Source organism: Gossypium arboreum, chromosome 10, assembly GCF_025698485.1.
Source record: "Gossypium arboreum isolate Shixiya-1 chromosome 10, ASM2569848v2, whole genome shotgun sequence".
Lineage (NCBI taxonomy): Eukaryota > Viridiplantae > Streptophyta > Magnoliopsida > Malvales > Malvaceae > Gossypium > Gossypium arboreum.
In genome coordinates, this window is record NC_069079.1 from 10434681 (window position 1) to 10448655 (window position 13975).

General features: G+C 38.4%; 2 protein-coding genes across 2 annotated transcripts; one reads left to right on the plus strand and one right to left on the minus strand.

The window, feature by feature from the left end:
* Positions 1 to 445: 445 nt before the first annotated feature.
* On the minus strand, positions 446 to 1963 carry LOC108488327 (uncharacterized). Its single transcript, XM_017792609.1, has 3 exons — positions 1879 to 1963; positions 1208 to 1780; positions 446 to 975 (listed from the first exon to the last, which is right to left on the minus strand). Exons 1-3 carry the CDS (start codon positions 1961 to 1963, stop codon positions 446 to 448), a joined length of 1188 nt encoding a protein of 395 aa, XP_017648098.1.
* A 5214-nt stretch (positions 1964 to 7177) lies between these two features.
* Positions 7178 to 8871, plus strand: LOC108488328 (uncharacterized). Its single transcript, XM_017792610.1, has 3 exons — positions 7178 to 7241; positions 7385 to 7608; positions 7753 to 8871. Exons 1-3 carry the CDS (start codon positions 7178 to 7180, stop codon positions 8869 to 8871), a joined length of 1407 nt encoding a protein of 468 aa, XP_017648099.1.
* Positions 8872 to 13975: the final 5104 nt, after the last annotated feature.

Here is a 13975-nt window from a genome sequence, read left to right on the forward strand (position 1 = left end):
TAGCTGACATAATGACATTACGAAGAATGTTAGGAATACCTGCAGCCTAAAGTGAAGCGTCAATGAAATCCCAACGAACCCGATCATAAGCCTTCTCAAGGTCAATTTTAATAGCCATCCATCTTTTATTCTTTTGCTTGCTCCTCATAGAATGTATAACTTATTGCACAATGATAATGTTATCATTTATATTTCTACCTGATACAAAAATCGCTTGTTCAGGTCCAATGAGCTTCGAAAAAACCACTTTAAATCTATTAGCAATAATCTTCATCACTAACTTATACAACACTGAACATAGATTGATGAGGTGAAACTGCAGAAACATTCCTGATGTTGAACTTTAGGTAAAAGGACTATAAGATAATTAATAAGATCAAAAATCAATGCTCTCCCCAGAGAAAATTTGTTTAACCCACCCACAAATCGAAGGACCAACATACTCCTATTGACTTTGATAAAAAAGCGCATGAAAGTCATCACTTCCTGGAGCTTTTAAAGGAGCCATGTCAAAAAGGGCCTTCTTAATCTCCTCATCTGAAACCAGCATACTAAAGAATTGAATATCTTTTTTATCAAGAGATGGGAAAGAACTATCACCAAGATTACTCGCTCTTCTTGGTTGCTCGCCATAGAGATTCTTATAAAAATTGACCGCTTCTTGCTTCAATTCTTCTTCATCCATAACCCATTCTCCCACTTGATTTTTTAAGGTGACAATACGATTATGCTTTCTCCTCTGCAAAGCTCTCCTATGGAAAAATCTCGTATTTCTATCCCCAAACACCAACCAGTCACACCTAGAGTTCTGATGCCATAAAAGTTCCTCATGATGTAAAATTGACTCCAATTCTTCCTGAATCTCTAACTCAACCTGATTCAAATAAGACGAGCTCCTTCGATCAATCACCTTCTGAACATTATCAAGTTTCTTTTTCAAAAGATTCTTCCGATGAATAATGTGACCAAACACATCTTTATTCCATAATTTCACTTGATTACTGAAAGTATCTTAGGTATCCAACAAATTCCCCTGAAACTCCCAATCCTTCTTGATAAAACCTACAAACCCTGGATGCTCAACCCAACCTACCCAAAAAGAAAATATCTCTCTGCGAAAGGCTTGTCATTAGGAAAAAGAGTTAATTTAAGAGGTCTATGATCAAATTTAAGCTTTTGTAAATGCACGACTCTCAACAGAGGAAACTTGAGAGTCCATTACAAATTGCCCTATCCAGTCTCTCAAAGACACCACCTCTATTCCAAGTGAATTTTGGACCACTAAACCCCAAATCATGTAATATGAAGAAATCCATAAAATCACTAAAAAGAGCACATCTTTTCCCAATGATCTGACCCCCTCTTTTTTCACAAGAAGAAAGAAAAGTATTAAAATCCCCAATCGCTAACCAAAGAGTCTCATCCACCGGAGCAATACCCTTAAGAACTTCCCATAACTGCTTGCACTTTTGGCTATTAGGACAACCATACACAAAAGTGACCAAAACCGATTGCCTATATGAATTCCCAGAAATTCTAAGTAAGATAAATTGGGAATAATTACCTAAAATATCTACAAAAATTGTATTCTTCCATCCAATCCAAATGCCACCAGAAAAACTCATAGCCTCCACTCTATGCGAAAACTCAAAACCAAGCTTAGCAATAACTGAGTCAGCTTTGGTACCACTTACCCTAATCTCTAAAAGACCAATCAAATCAGGCTTATTCTCTCTATTATATTCCCAAAAAGTAGGAGGAAATTTCAAACTAGCACAACCTTGACAATTCCAGCAGAAAATAGAGAAATTCATATTCATAAAAATAAAATATTGAAATTAAAAATAAAAATACCACCATATTATGCAGATGCGGAACCAATGCCATTCATCTGTCCATCAACACTACCACCAATCACATCTGCTCCAACTTGTGAATTAATGAGATTAGCCATAGAACTCATAGCCTCTGTGAAAGGAATTCGAGAAATTCCAGCATTTTTTAATCGACCTCATTTTTCCTTTAACGTACGATTAAGAGAAGCTCCACTACGACTATTGCCTATTTTAATCTTAAAACCATGCCCTCTGGAAACAGAAAAATATCTGTTAGTATTAACCAAAAAAATTTTCTTATTACCTTTTAGTGGTTTTGACAAATTATGATCATTGATAATGACAACCTAATAATGATTCAGGTTTAATAAATTAGCATCCAATTTAATCGCAGTTTCTCTAGGACCATCAAACATAGGATTATTATGCACCAACTTATCCCCCGTAACATTTGAAAATCCTGGTTGAGCATCTACTGATTCCTTTCCCAAGAAACCATTAGAAAAAATCCCACTAAAATGTTGCTCATCCAAAACATTATTTTTTTTCTATTCAAAATCCTTTTGTTCAACCCATTGGAATTTAAATCAGGTGCTAATGGACCTGCTAGCCCAATACCAAATTCCATAGGCCCATCAGGTCTTCCTTTCTCCAGCCCGACTAGTCTTGTGTCAGCCACTCTAGTATGCGTTGACCCTGTAGATGAAATGGAAGAATAGCATTAGAAAAAATAAGATTATTTCCCAAATCCTTTCCAACTTGTTCAATCCTATCAAGCCCCACAAGCCTCTTTTCCAAGGTTTTAAGGCTAGGAGCTCCCTCAACAAGACCCGTCTCAACCACCCTAAGTCTACCAGAACTTGGACCTACAACAAACCCAGCAGAAGACCTATGACCAGCCTCACGCCCACGGCCCATATCCACAGCCGAACCCAAGTCCCCTTTGGAGCTAACCCCAACATTAAAATCCCTCCCAAACGCATCTTTCTTACCAGCATCTGTCTCCCCTGACAAATCCCCATCAGCCAAGCCTAAATCACCTCCAGAAACATTCTCCACAATCAACGGCAAAAATCTAGACCCTAATGGACTCTTTCCTGATTTAGCTACCAAATTAACCCGAGAATCCCATTGACCCCGCTGTGATTTCCTTTCAACCAACATCCACGGTCCATAAATCACACTCTTCTCTCCACCACCTATGCTGACTTTATCTCCGGAGACCTCCACCGTCGCACCCACTGAACTCCCCAAAACCGGAGTCGACACTACTGACAGGCACAACTCCTTGACGTAGTCATATTTCCCACAAGAGAAGCACACCATCGAAAGCGCCTCGTACTCGACTCGTTGAACAACACCTTTCACTAACACCTGAAAGACCAATGGTTTATTTAAATTTATAAAAACTGCCAAACGGGCAAACCAACCTCTAGTTTTATTATCAGTTTGCAAATCCAACTTAACAACTTTTTCAATTAGTCCTCTAATTGCTTCTGTAAGGCCCAAATTTTGCCCGGGGCCCAATAAACCAAATAAATAAATACAATACCCAATCACAGCCCAAATATTAAAACCCTAAAAGCCCAATTAGCCCACAACCTTAACTAATTTTTAGTAAAAAGAAAAAAAAGAAAAAAAAACCTAGCCACCTCCACTTGCTCCACTTACACCTGCAAAAGTCAAAAGAAGAAAAAAACAAAAAAATGGGCAGAAAAGAAGCAAGAAAACAAGGAATATGTAGCAAATCCATGGTATTTCGGCTACAAAGCCTGAAATCTCGGATTTTTTTTGGTACAAAAACAAGAATATTGTAAAAAGGAAGGGGGTTTTTTATCAAAAAAAAAGAGATTGAAAAAAAAAGTGTAATCTCTTTGAAGATTTTTCTTTAAAAAAAAACAGCAAGCAATACAAAAAAAAAAAGATAATAACAAAGCCATAAAAAAAAAAAAAGAAGTGCAAACCGGCTTAAGGTTTTTTTCTTTTCTTTTTTATTTTATTATTTGAATCCATCTCTTCTCATTCATGTATTAAAATATATCAAGGTATATATATAAGAAATATAAAAAAAAGAAAAAACCTTTTGAAATTTCCACCACCGTCTTGTGGCCGGCGACGATATTGGCCATGCAGCAGATGCAGCAGAGATTGAGCCGAGTTTGGTCGGAGGAGAAGGCCTTGAGAGAGTTTGAGAGAAAGGGTTAGTTTTTTTTTTTGAAATGGGAAAAATGAGTTTTTTAGGAATTTTGACTTATATAGTCCCATCAAAACGACGTCGTTTTGGGTTTAAGCCACTAATGCCAAAACGACGTCTTTTGGCTCTTAACCCATGGTGACCAGCGACCCGACCGCTCCAACTTCAGGATCCGCGTTTTTCATTGGAGGGGCTATTTGCGTTTAGCCCTCCGCTTTTATTACTTTGCAATTAAATTATTTTTTATTTTTAATTTGGCACCAAAATTTGTCGCAATTTTCAATTTAATCCTAGCTGATGCTGTGCATTTTATAAAGGGGGTTATTGCACTTTAGGCCCTCTGTTGTTTCACGCGCATTTAAATAGGCCCTTTTCTTTTTTTATTTTTAAATTTGCCCCAAAACTTCGCTTTTAATTCAATTTAGTCTCTTTTTAATTTAAGTTGATTTTATATTATCTTTGCTACTTTAATTTTTAATATTAGTTCAAATAATATTATATATATGCTTTTAAATACACTCTTTTATTTTTTTATTATAAATATTATTATTTTATTTTCTTTACATTATTATTATATTGTATCGTTTTTTTATCATATCATTATTATTTTCATGTACACATTATTTTCATGATTATCAATGTGTTTATTTTTACTACTATTATTGTATTTATTATTAGTATTAGTATTATAATTATCTGTTATCATACTTATATGTGTATATATTTATATGTAAAGTTATCAATGGTTATTTTAATATTATCATCATCTTAATATTAATATGTACTTATTTTAACATATATATATATATATGTATATATTTATGAAGTATTATTAATAATTGTTTTGTAACATTATTATTATTATTTCTAATGTGTATGTATTATATATATTTTAATACTATATTATGTATATATTATATATATATATATCTATTATATTTTATGTATATATTTTAATATCACATTAATCATATGTTTTTTTTATACATTATCCCATGTAAATACTTTCAATACTACATTATGTACATATTTTTGTCTCTATTATATATATACTTTTAATATTCAATACTATTATTATGAATATGTCTTTGGTATATGTATGTATATATATATATTTTTTAAATTCATATATTATTATCATTATGTTCTACGTTATATTATTATTATTATTATTATTATTATTATTATTATTATTATCATTGTCATTGCCATTTTGTTGTTCCATGTTTTATTCATTTTTATTTATTCGTTAATTTGCTTATGTCTTGATCATTTCATTTTCCTCATGCATTTGTTTATATTTACATATTACTAGTCTTGCTATTACTTCATCTTTTACAATTACTCATATTATCGTTTTTGACACTGTCGCACCTATTATGTTATTATTCACATTAATATTATAATTTGCTTTTATGTTTTACTATAAATCACGTTATTTTTCTTACTCAATATATTAAAACAATTCTTTCATAAAAGTAATATTCCGTATTAGGTAATTTGAGATAATCGTACCCTAACTTATTGGATTTCGATTCTTTTTATTTAACCTAAATAATGGAATATTCCTTTTAATCACAATGTGAGTTTAAAAAAAATGTTTATTTTTGGATATACGAGGTGTGGTGCCCTAACTTACCGGGTATGACATGTTGTTACCTCGAAATAAGATTTTTCGCAAATAAAGGCAATACTCGGTGTTTGATGATTCGAGAATCATACCTTATCGTGCTGGGTTGTGATTTCTCATTTGCTCAAAAACAATCGAATATTCCTTTAGGTTTTCACCCATGCTTATTAAAAACCTTTCAAAACAAAGGATGTTCGATGATTGGATATTTGAGAATCGTGCCCTATCGTGTTGGGTTGCGCTTTTTCCTTTATTCTAAGCAATTGAAGATCCCTTTGAAGTTTCATCCACGTTTTCTAAAAACCCTTTAAAACGAAAGAAGTGTTTGATGTTTGGGCAGTTTGAGGAATAGTGCCCTATCGTGCTGGGTTGCAATCTCCCGTCTGACCGAAATAATCAAATATCTCTCCGGGATTTCACTCGTATTTTCCAAAGTGAGGCAATGATCAATGTTTGGGAATTCAAAGAATCGTGCCCTACTGTGCTGGGTTTCGATTTTTCGTTGGACTAAATAGTTGAGCATCCTTTCGTGATTTTCGAATTATAAATTTCCGGACATTGAAACAAGAAAAGTTTTTACGATTAACTCGGGTTATTCAACTTTTATTAAAAAAAGCCACATTTCAAAAACATTTTTAATTTTAGACATAAGGACAATATTTAATCGATTTGGTACCAATTTTGGGCGTAGTGAGGGTGCTAATCCTTCCTCATGCGTAACCGACTCCCGAGCCCGTTTTCTAAAATTTTTGTAGACCAAAATTGTTGCTTTAGTAAATCATAAATGTTTTATTAAAATAACCAATTTTTTAGGTGATCCGATCACGCCAAAACAAAAGATCGATGGCGACTCCATGCATTTGTTTTTCAAAAGTCGATTACCCCTTTTTTAAAATTTTAAAATTTTTAAATCAAGGAATGGTTTCGACAGCTTGGCGACTCCGCTGGGGACAATAAGAGAGTCAAGCCGCAAAATTGATTTTTTTTTGTCCTTTTGTCGAAAATTTAAATTTTGGTTTTTAACAAATGATCCTTTTTACTTCATTTGTTTTGGTTCAAGTCCTATAGAATACTTTTGCATTGCATTGCACGACCGTTGTAGTCACACCTTTTAAATGAGAGTGAGAAACTATGCTTTCGTGAGGTTTTCACCTCCGCATGGGCATAAGGAAATGTATTCCCCTGAACTGAACTTGGTCTATATGAGCCTATAATGGGTGAGGATTGAGGAATCTGCTGGTTCAGGTACCGTATCTCTAGAACTAAACCGCATATAGTAAACCTTAGGAACCATCCTTGGATGAAGCCGCGCCGAGCCTTAGTACTTACCTCTATATGCGTCATAATTATCGTTTATGTGCTTGCACTCTATCGCTATTATTTGACACTAACCGGTGTTTTGTTTGGTTTTATCTTCTTTGCATAACATTACATACTAAAGGAGGCGTTAATCCGTATTCAATTACTAAGTTAGAAAATTTGACATGGAGAATGAATTTCTTAGTAAAGTCGAGGATAATGCGGCCGTTCGTGCATGGTCGCAGAGGCTGCAATCGGAGAGAGGGCATAGCTTGGCAGAAGGGTATGTATCGGAGTTGCAAGATTTCACTCGCGTCAATGTAGTACAGAACGAGCTGCAAGAGTTGAGAGACATTTGGGCTAGTTGGAATGAAGGAATCAAGCAATTGTTTTACCAAAATTATGGTGACGTATCCTACCTGCTAGACATTAGAGTGGATAAGAATTTGTTTCGAGCCTTGGTGCAGTTTTGGAATTCTGCGTACAAGTGTTTCACTTTTGGAGAAGTGGATTTGGTACCTACCATGGAGGAATACACTACTTTGCTCAGGTGTCCCAAAATTCAAGTCCGGAAGACTTATGCTTGGGTTTTTAGTAGTCAGACTTTCGTGAAGAAACTGATGAGCATTTCTGGGATGAGCGAGCCTTGGGTCATTACTCGAATTCAGCAAAAAGGAGATAGCAAATGTATCCCTTGGGAGAATTTGCGAGATTTGATCTTGACACATCCAGATGAAAGAAAGAGGGTTGATATATTTGCCTTAAGCATCTACAGATTAGTGATATTTCCTAAGGCTTTGAGGCACGTGGACGAGGCGGTCATTGACTTGTTTGATCGCCTTGAAAAGGGAATCACCCCGGTACCGGCAATATTGGCAGAAACGTTCAGATCTTTGAGCTCAATTAGAAAGACAGGCAAGGGGCGATTCATTAGATGTGCACAATTATTGATGGCATGGTTTCATGGGCACTTTTGGAAGGTAGACAAAGTTTCCTATCGAGTCTTCTCCGAGGGTTATTTCCCATTGAAAGAAGAAGCAGCTATACAGAGGAGAGAGGATATTTCAGAGGAAAAGTGGATGGACATTCTTCATAACCTCAAGGAGGGGGATATCGAGTGGAGAGCTTATTGGATGGTTCCTGACGAGATCATGTACCGATGCGGTAACTTCGATTGGGTGCCATTGTTAGGAATTTGGAGAGTTACCGGGTATACTCTACTATTAGCCTTGAGGCAATATAAGTCGAGGCAGTTTGTACCCACGACTTATGGGCTTGCTCAGAGTGAATTCTCATTTAAAGGTGCTCATTATAAGAAGAGAGTTCGGGAGTTATCGGATGCTTGGAAGCAAACTTGTTGGATGAAGAGGTTAGTCGTCGGTTCCATAGTAACGCCCGAGTATAGCGAGTGGTTTAGAAAGAGGATTAATGATAATATTCCTAGGCCAAGCATGAAGAATGCTCGACCTATCGGGGAACAATTACAAATCGCCCCATCAGAATTGGAAATTATAAGGCAAGATTTCGAGAAGAAGAGTTCGGAGCTCAGGAAGAAGATCGAACAGTTAGAAGAAGAGAAGATGCATCTAAGGTTAGACGCTGATGTTCAGAGGTCAGAGGCTGAGAAATGGAGAAAAGGAAAAACTAAGGCCGAAGAAGACCTAAACAGCTTGAAGACAGACTACAAGAAGCTGCGCCTATCTATGAAGACTGCGGGTTTAGATAAGAGTTTCGAACAATGGCGCCACGAAATTCGAGAAGAAAAAGCCAATACCGATAGGTGGGAAAGTAAATTTCGAGAAGCTCAGGCACGAAACGAAGATTTGGAGAAGAGTCTGTCGAAAAGCAGAAACGAGCGAGGTGAACTAAGGGCTAGAGTGGCAGAACTCGAGAAGTCTCTGCATCAATACTGAAACCGCAACACCACAATAGAGCTGAGGGCAAGCTTGAGCCAGATAGAAGAGATGAAAGGAAGAATAGGAGAGTTAGAGGCATCACTGCAGAACTGTGAGATACGGATCCAGTTTTTCAAGGCAAACGAGGATCGTTGGAAAGAACAGCTTCACCATGTGCAAGACCAAGTCAGAAACAGAGATTACCTTATGGGGTAAGCCATAACCCAAATTCGGGAGGTAGCAGACTACTTGCAAACTTTAGCGGTTCAAGTGGACATACTGAGCGTGAAGTATGAGTTGGAGTCGGATCGCGGACAAGAGCTGGCCTCGTTGCTTAGAAAAATTAGGATTTTAAGTGTTAGAGCGAAATTTTATTTGTAATTCGACTTTATGTAAAAGATTTTATTTTCGAGTGAAATTTTCTAAGGGCAAATGAATCAAAATTGATGCCTCCTTTACATTCATGCATTTGCATTACATCATATCATTATGCATTAAAGGCCATAAGAGTTTTCTAATTAATTAATTAAAAATTATTTCAGTAACCTGGAAACTAACGAAAACCAACCAACTACGCACTCTTACGGTACAAGAAAAAAATCAATGGATAAGAGACTCGAGAAATTGGAGCAAATGCAAAAGGACATGCAAGAACAAATGCAGTCTCAGATAGAAGAGCAGCTAGCCAAGATTCAACGAGAGATGAAAGAGCAAATGATGGAGTCCCAGAGAGAAATGATGTCCCAGTTATCCAAATTGCTGTTGGGAGGAATGGATAAGGGAAAGGGCCCCATGGACCAAGTTGAGGAAACGAATGAAGATTTCCAATACCCCCTGGCTTTACTCCGACGCATGTATCGATGAGGCCCGAGATTAACCTACAAAAACCATCGGTCAAAATCATACCCCAGCAAGTTCAGGCTGGAGCTTCAATTCTGATGAACTTCCAAGCCGGCTCAGGCTCTAAATTTGTCAACAACCCGAACTATCTGCCCGTTCCCGACTAGGATGAAGCTGCTGAAGAGGAAAAGGTGAGGATGGATTCGCAAAAACAATTGGAAGAACGTTGTAGATGGCTCGAGGAAAAATTCAAAGCTATGGAGAGCGCGGATCATCATCAAGGGATTAATGCCAAGGATCTGAGTCTGGTCCCAGATTTAGTCCTCCCCCCTAAATTCAAAATGCCTGAATTCGAGAAATACAATGGAACAAGTTGCCCTGAAGCCCACATCACCGTGTTCTGCAGGCGAATAACGGGATATGTTAACAATGACCAGCTATTAATCCACTGCTTTCAAGATAGTCTGGTTGGAATGGCGTCTAAGTGGTATAATCAACTGAGCCGAGCCAAGATTAACTCATGGAAGGACCTGGCTCAGGCCTTTATGAAGCAATACAATCATGTGATGGACATGACCCCTAACAGAATCACTCTCCAAAATATGGAAAAAAAAGTCAAATGAAAGCTTTAGACAGTATGCACAAAGGTGGAGAGAGGTGGCCATACAAGTTCAGCCGCCACTTCTAGAAAAGGAGACGACAATGCTCTTTATCAACACCTTGAAAGCCCCTTTTATCACCCATATTTTAGGAAGCGCCACAAAAAGCTTCTCCGACATAGTGATGACGGGGGAAATGATCGAGAATGCTGTGAGGAGCGGCAAAATAGAGTCTGGAGAGAGTGCCAGAAAGTCGACCCCAAGGAAAAGGGACAATAAAGTGAACAACACGAGCACATTCAACAAGGGGCAGTCCAAGTCAATTACCGTGAATCAACCCAAAACGGTGACTACCAATCAACAAAGCTCTGTAAGACAAGAATCCAATTCGAGAAAGAACATAGAAAGGCCACAATTCACCCCTATACCCATAACATATAGGGAGTTGTACCAGAACCTATTCAACGCTCATGTAGTATCCCCTTTCTACCTAGAGCCACTGCAGCCCCCGTATCCCAAATGGTATGACACAAATGCCCAATGTGAATACCACGCGGGAATTACCGGGCACTTAATCGAGAATTACACTGCGTTCAAGAAAGTAGTCGAAAGACTCATTAAGGTGGGGATTGTGAGATTTGATGACCCAGCCACGCCCAATGTAGTAGGAAACCCACTCCCCAATCATACTGACCAATGAGTGAATGGGATAAGTGAAGGCTTGAACAAGAAGACCAAATATGGGGTGGCAGAAGTAAGGACCCCGTTGAGGCGGGTATGGAAGGAAATGGCCAAGAGAGGATTGATTGTGTTGGACTCGAGGGAAGAATCCAAAGAAGAGAGAAACTACTGTGAGTTTCACGACAAGGTGGGGCATGAAATCCAAGATTGCGTGGAGTTCAGAGCCCTAGTACAAAACATGATGAACAATAAAGAAATTGAATTCTATGAAGAGACCGAAAACCCCGTAGAGGGAGATATATGTGCATCGGAGGGAGAATCGACGGCATAAAATCGAACGCTTAACTATCCCGTGGTGATCATTTCGAGACCCAAAAATAATGAAGCTGGAGTAAAAATGCCACCGAGGGTCATAATCCAAAGACCTGCAGTTTTCCCTTACAAAGACAGCAAAAAGGTCCCATAGAATTATGATTGCAATGTGATGATACCGGGAAAGGAGAGCCCGGTTGACGCTTCAAGAGGGGACCAAGGCAAGGGTTTCTATACACATAGCGGGAGGGGTTACGATACGGTGAATGAGGAGGTGCAGCCCACAAAAGGAAAAACCCAAGTGGTTGAGAAAATGAAGGGAAAAGCAACCAAACCTATTAATGAGCCAGTTAACGAAGATGAGGCCAAGGAGTTTTTAAAATTCCTAAATCATAGCGAATACAGCATGGTGAAACAGCTACGTAAACAACCAGCCCGTATTTCGGTGTTGGCCTTACTTCTAAGCTCGGAAGTTCATCGTAGCGTGCTAATGAAGGTCTTAAACGAGACATACGTTGCCAATGACATCTCCGTTAACAAGCTGGACCATTTGGTGAACAACATAAGTGTCGACAATTATATCTTCTTTAATGACGACGAGATACCATCCGGGGGCATGGGGTCGACTAAAGCTTTGCATATCACTACGCGCTGTAAAGGGTACACGCTGCTAGGCGTACTGATTGACAATGGGTCGGCTTTGAACGTCCTGCCTTTGACCACGCTGAATAGATTACCTATAGACAGCTCTCACATTAAGGAGTGCCAGAACATCGTAAAAGCATTTGATGGCACGGAGAGAAAGGTGATGGGCAGAATCGAGGTACCTCTTCAGATTGGGCCAAACACATATGAGGTGGATTTCCTCGTAATGGACATCAAGCCCTCATACAATTGCTTGTTGGGAAGGCCCTGGATACATTCGGCTGGGGCAATGCCTTCCTCGTTGCATCAGAAATTGAAGCTAGTATCAGAAGGGAGATTGATAACGATCAAGGCTGAAGAGGATATTATTGCAACTGTGAGCAATAATGCACCCTATTTGGAGACAGATGACGAAGCAATCGAATGCTTATTTCGATCTTTGGAATTTGTTAATACGATGTTCATCGCCGAGGGAAGCAAAATTCTGGTGCCAAAATTGTCCAAAACCACAAGGATGAGCCTCCAGCTAATGATCAGAAGAGGGGCCCTACCCGGAAGGGGACTTAGGAAACATCTGCAAGGAAGAGTTAAAACGTCAATGCCGAAAGACAAGAGAGACCGCTTCGATTTAGGATTTAGGCCGAATGCAAAACAAAAGAGAAGGGAGCTGGAAAAGAAGCAAGAAAGAAGAAGAGCTCGATTAACGGGGAAGGAAATCAAGTGGGAACCAATGACATTCCCCCATATATCGAAAACATTTGTGTCCGGGGGAATTATTCATCCCGAGAGAAACACACCAATGACAGGAGCTATAGAAGAAAGGCTAGAAAGCTTGGACATCAACTTCATATGCGAAGAGGAAACCGGAAAAGAGAATTTGTCCGGTATTTGCCTCTGCAAGCCTGGAAGCGTTCTGGACAACTGGACTGCGGAAGAGATTCCTGTAGCTTTTAGAATGGATTCAGAGTAATGTCCAAAACACACTTATTGCTCTAGGCCTAGGAGTAATAAGAATCATTTATGAAATAGGCCGATGTTTAAAAACGACATTTCAATAAAATGCACGGTTATTATCATTTTTCAGCAAATGTTATCTCGTCCTTTCAATTCCATTCATAACCATACAAATGATTACTTTCGAATTCTTTTATTTTTGAAACATTCTTCTAAATATTCTTTCATTCGTCATTCAGAATCATATCACGTAAATAAATGTTTCGAATTCTTTTGATTCTTTGTATCCCTTCGTCCTCATAACAGTCCCCATATTAATGATACGAGTGACAACGCTAGCGACTCGAATTTCTTTTCGAAAGGATGCGTGTATGGATGATTCTCAAGATTTTGAAGATGACCAAGGTCAGAACCTATCTCATGATTTGTTGAAGATGGTAGAACAAGACGAGAAACAAATCCTACCTCATAAAGAATCAGTCGAAATTGTGAGTTTAGGAGAAGGACAAGAGGTGAAAATCGGAACATATATCACCACAGAGATAAAGCGAGACCTCATTGAATTACTTCAAGAATTCAAAGATGTCTTCGCATGATCATACCAAGATATGCCCGGGTTGGACACTGACATCGTGGTGCACCGACTCCCCATAAAAGAAGAGTGTAAGCCTATTCAGCAAAAACTCCGAAGAACGAGGCCCGACGTCTTGCTAAAAATAAAGGAAAAAGTTCAAAGCGCTTTGATGTTTGGATTCTGAAGGTGGTAAAATACTCAGATTGGGTAGCCAACATCGTCCCTGTCCCTAAGAAAGATGGAAAAGTGCGAATGTGTGTGGACTACAGAGACTTGAATAAAGCCAGCCCAAAAGACAATTTCCCACTACCTCATATCGACACCCTAGTGGACAATACGGCGGGACACTCACTGTTTTCATTCATGGACGATTTTTCGAGATATAACCAGATTAAGATGCATCCTGAAGATATGGAGAAAACCACATTTGTAACTATGTGAGGCACGTTCTGCTACAAGGTGATGCCGTTTGGACTGAAGAATGCAAGGGCAACTTATCAAAGAGCCATGGTAACCC

Excerpts from the sequence above, each read along its gene's own strand:
- LOC108488328 (XM_017792610.1), top strand. The coding sequence starts at position 7,178 with ATGCGGCCGTTCGTGCATGGTCGCAGAGGCTGCAATCGGAGAGAGGGC. Across the intron at positions 7,242-7,384 it reads GGGCATAGCTTGGCAGAAGG|ACATTAGAGTGGATAAGAAT; the intron begins GTATGTATCGGA and ends CCTACCTGCTAG. Across the intron at positions 7,609-7,752 it reads CTGGGATGAGCGAGCCTTGG|GCTTTGAGGCACGTGGACGA; the intron begins GTCATTACTCGA and ends ATATTTCCTAAG.
- LOC108488327 (XM_017792609.1), bottom strand. The coding sequence starts at position 1,963 with ATGAGTTCTATGGCTAATCTCATTAATTCACAAGTTGGAGCAGATGTG. Across the intron at positions 1,781-1,878 it reads TGGACAGATGAATGGCATTG|GTTGTGCTAGTTTGAAATTT; the intron begins GTTCCGCATCTG and ends GGAATTGTCAAG. Across the intron at positions 976-1,207 it reads AATTTGTAATGGACTCTCAA|ATGTGTTTGGTCACATTATT; the intron begins GTTTCCTCTGTT and ends TATGGAATAAAG.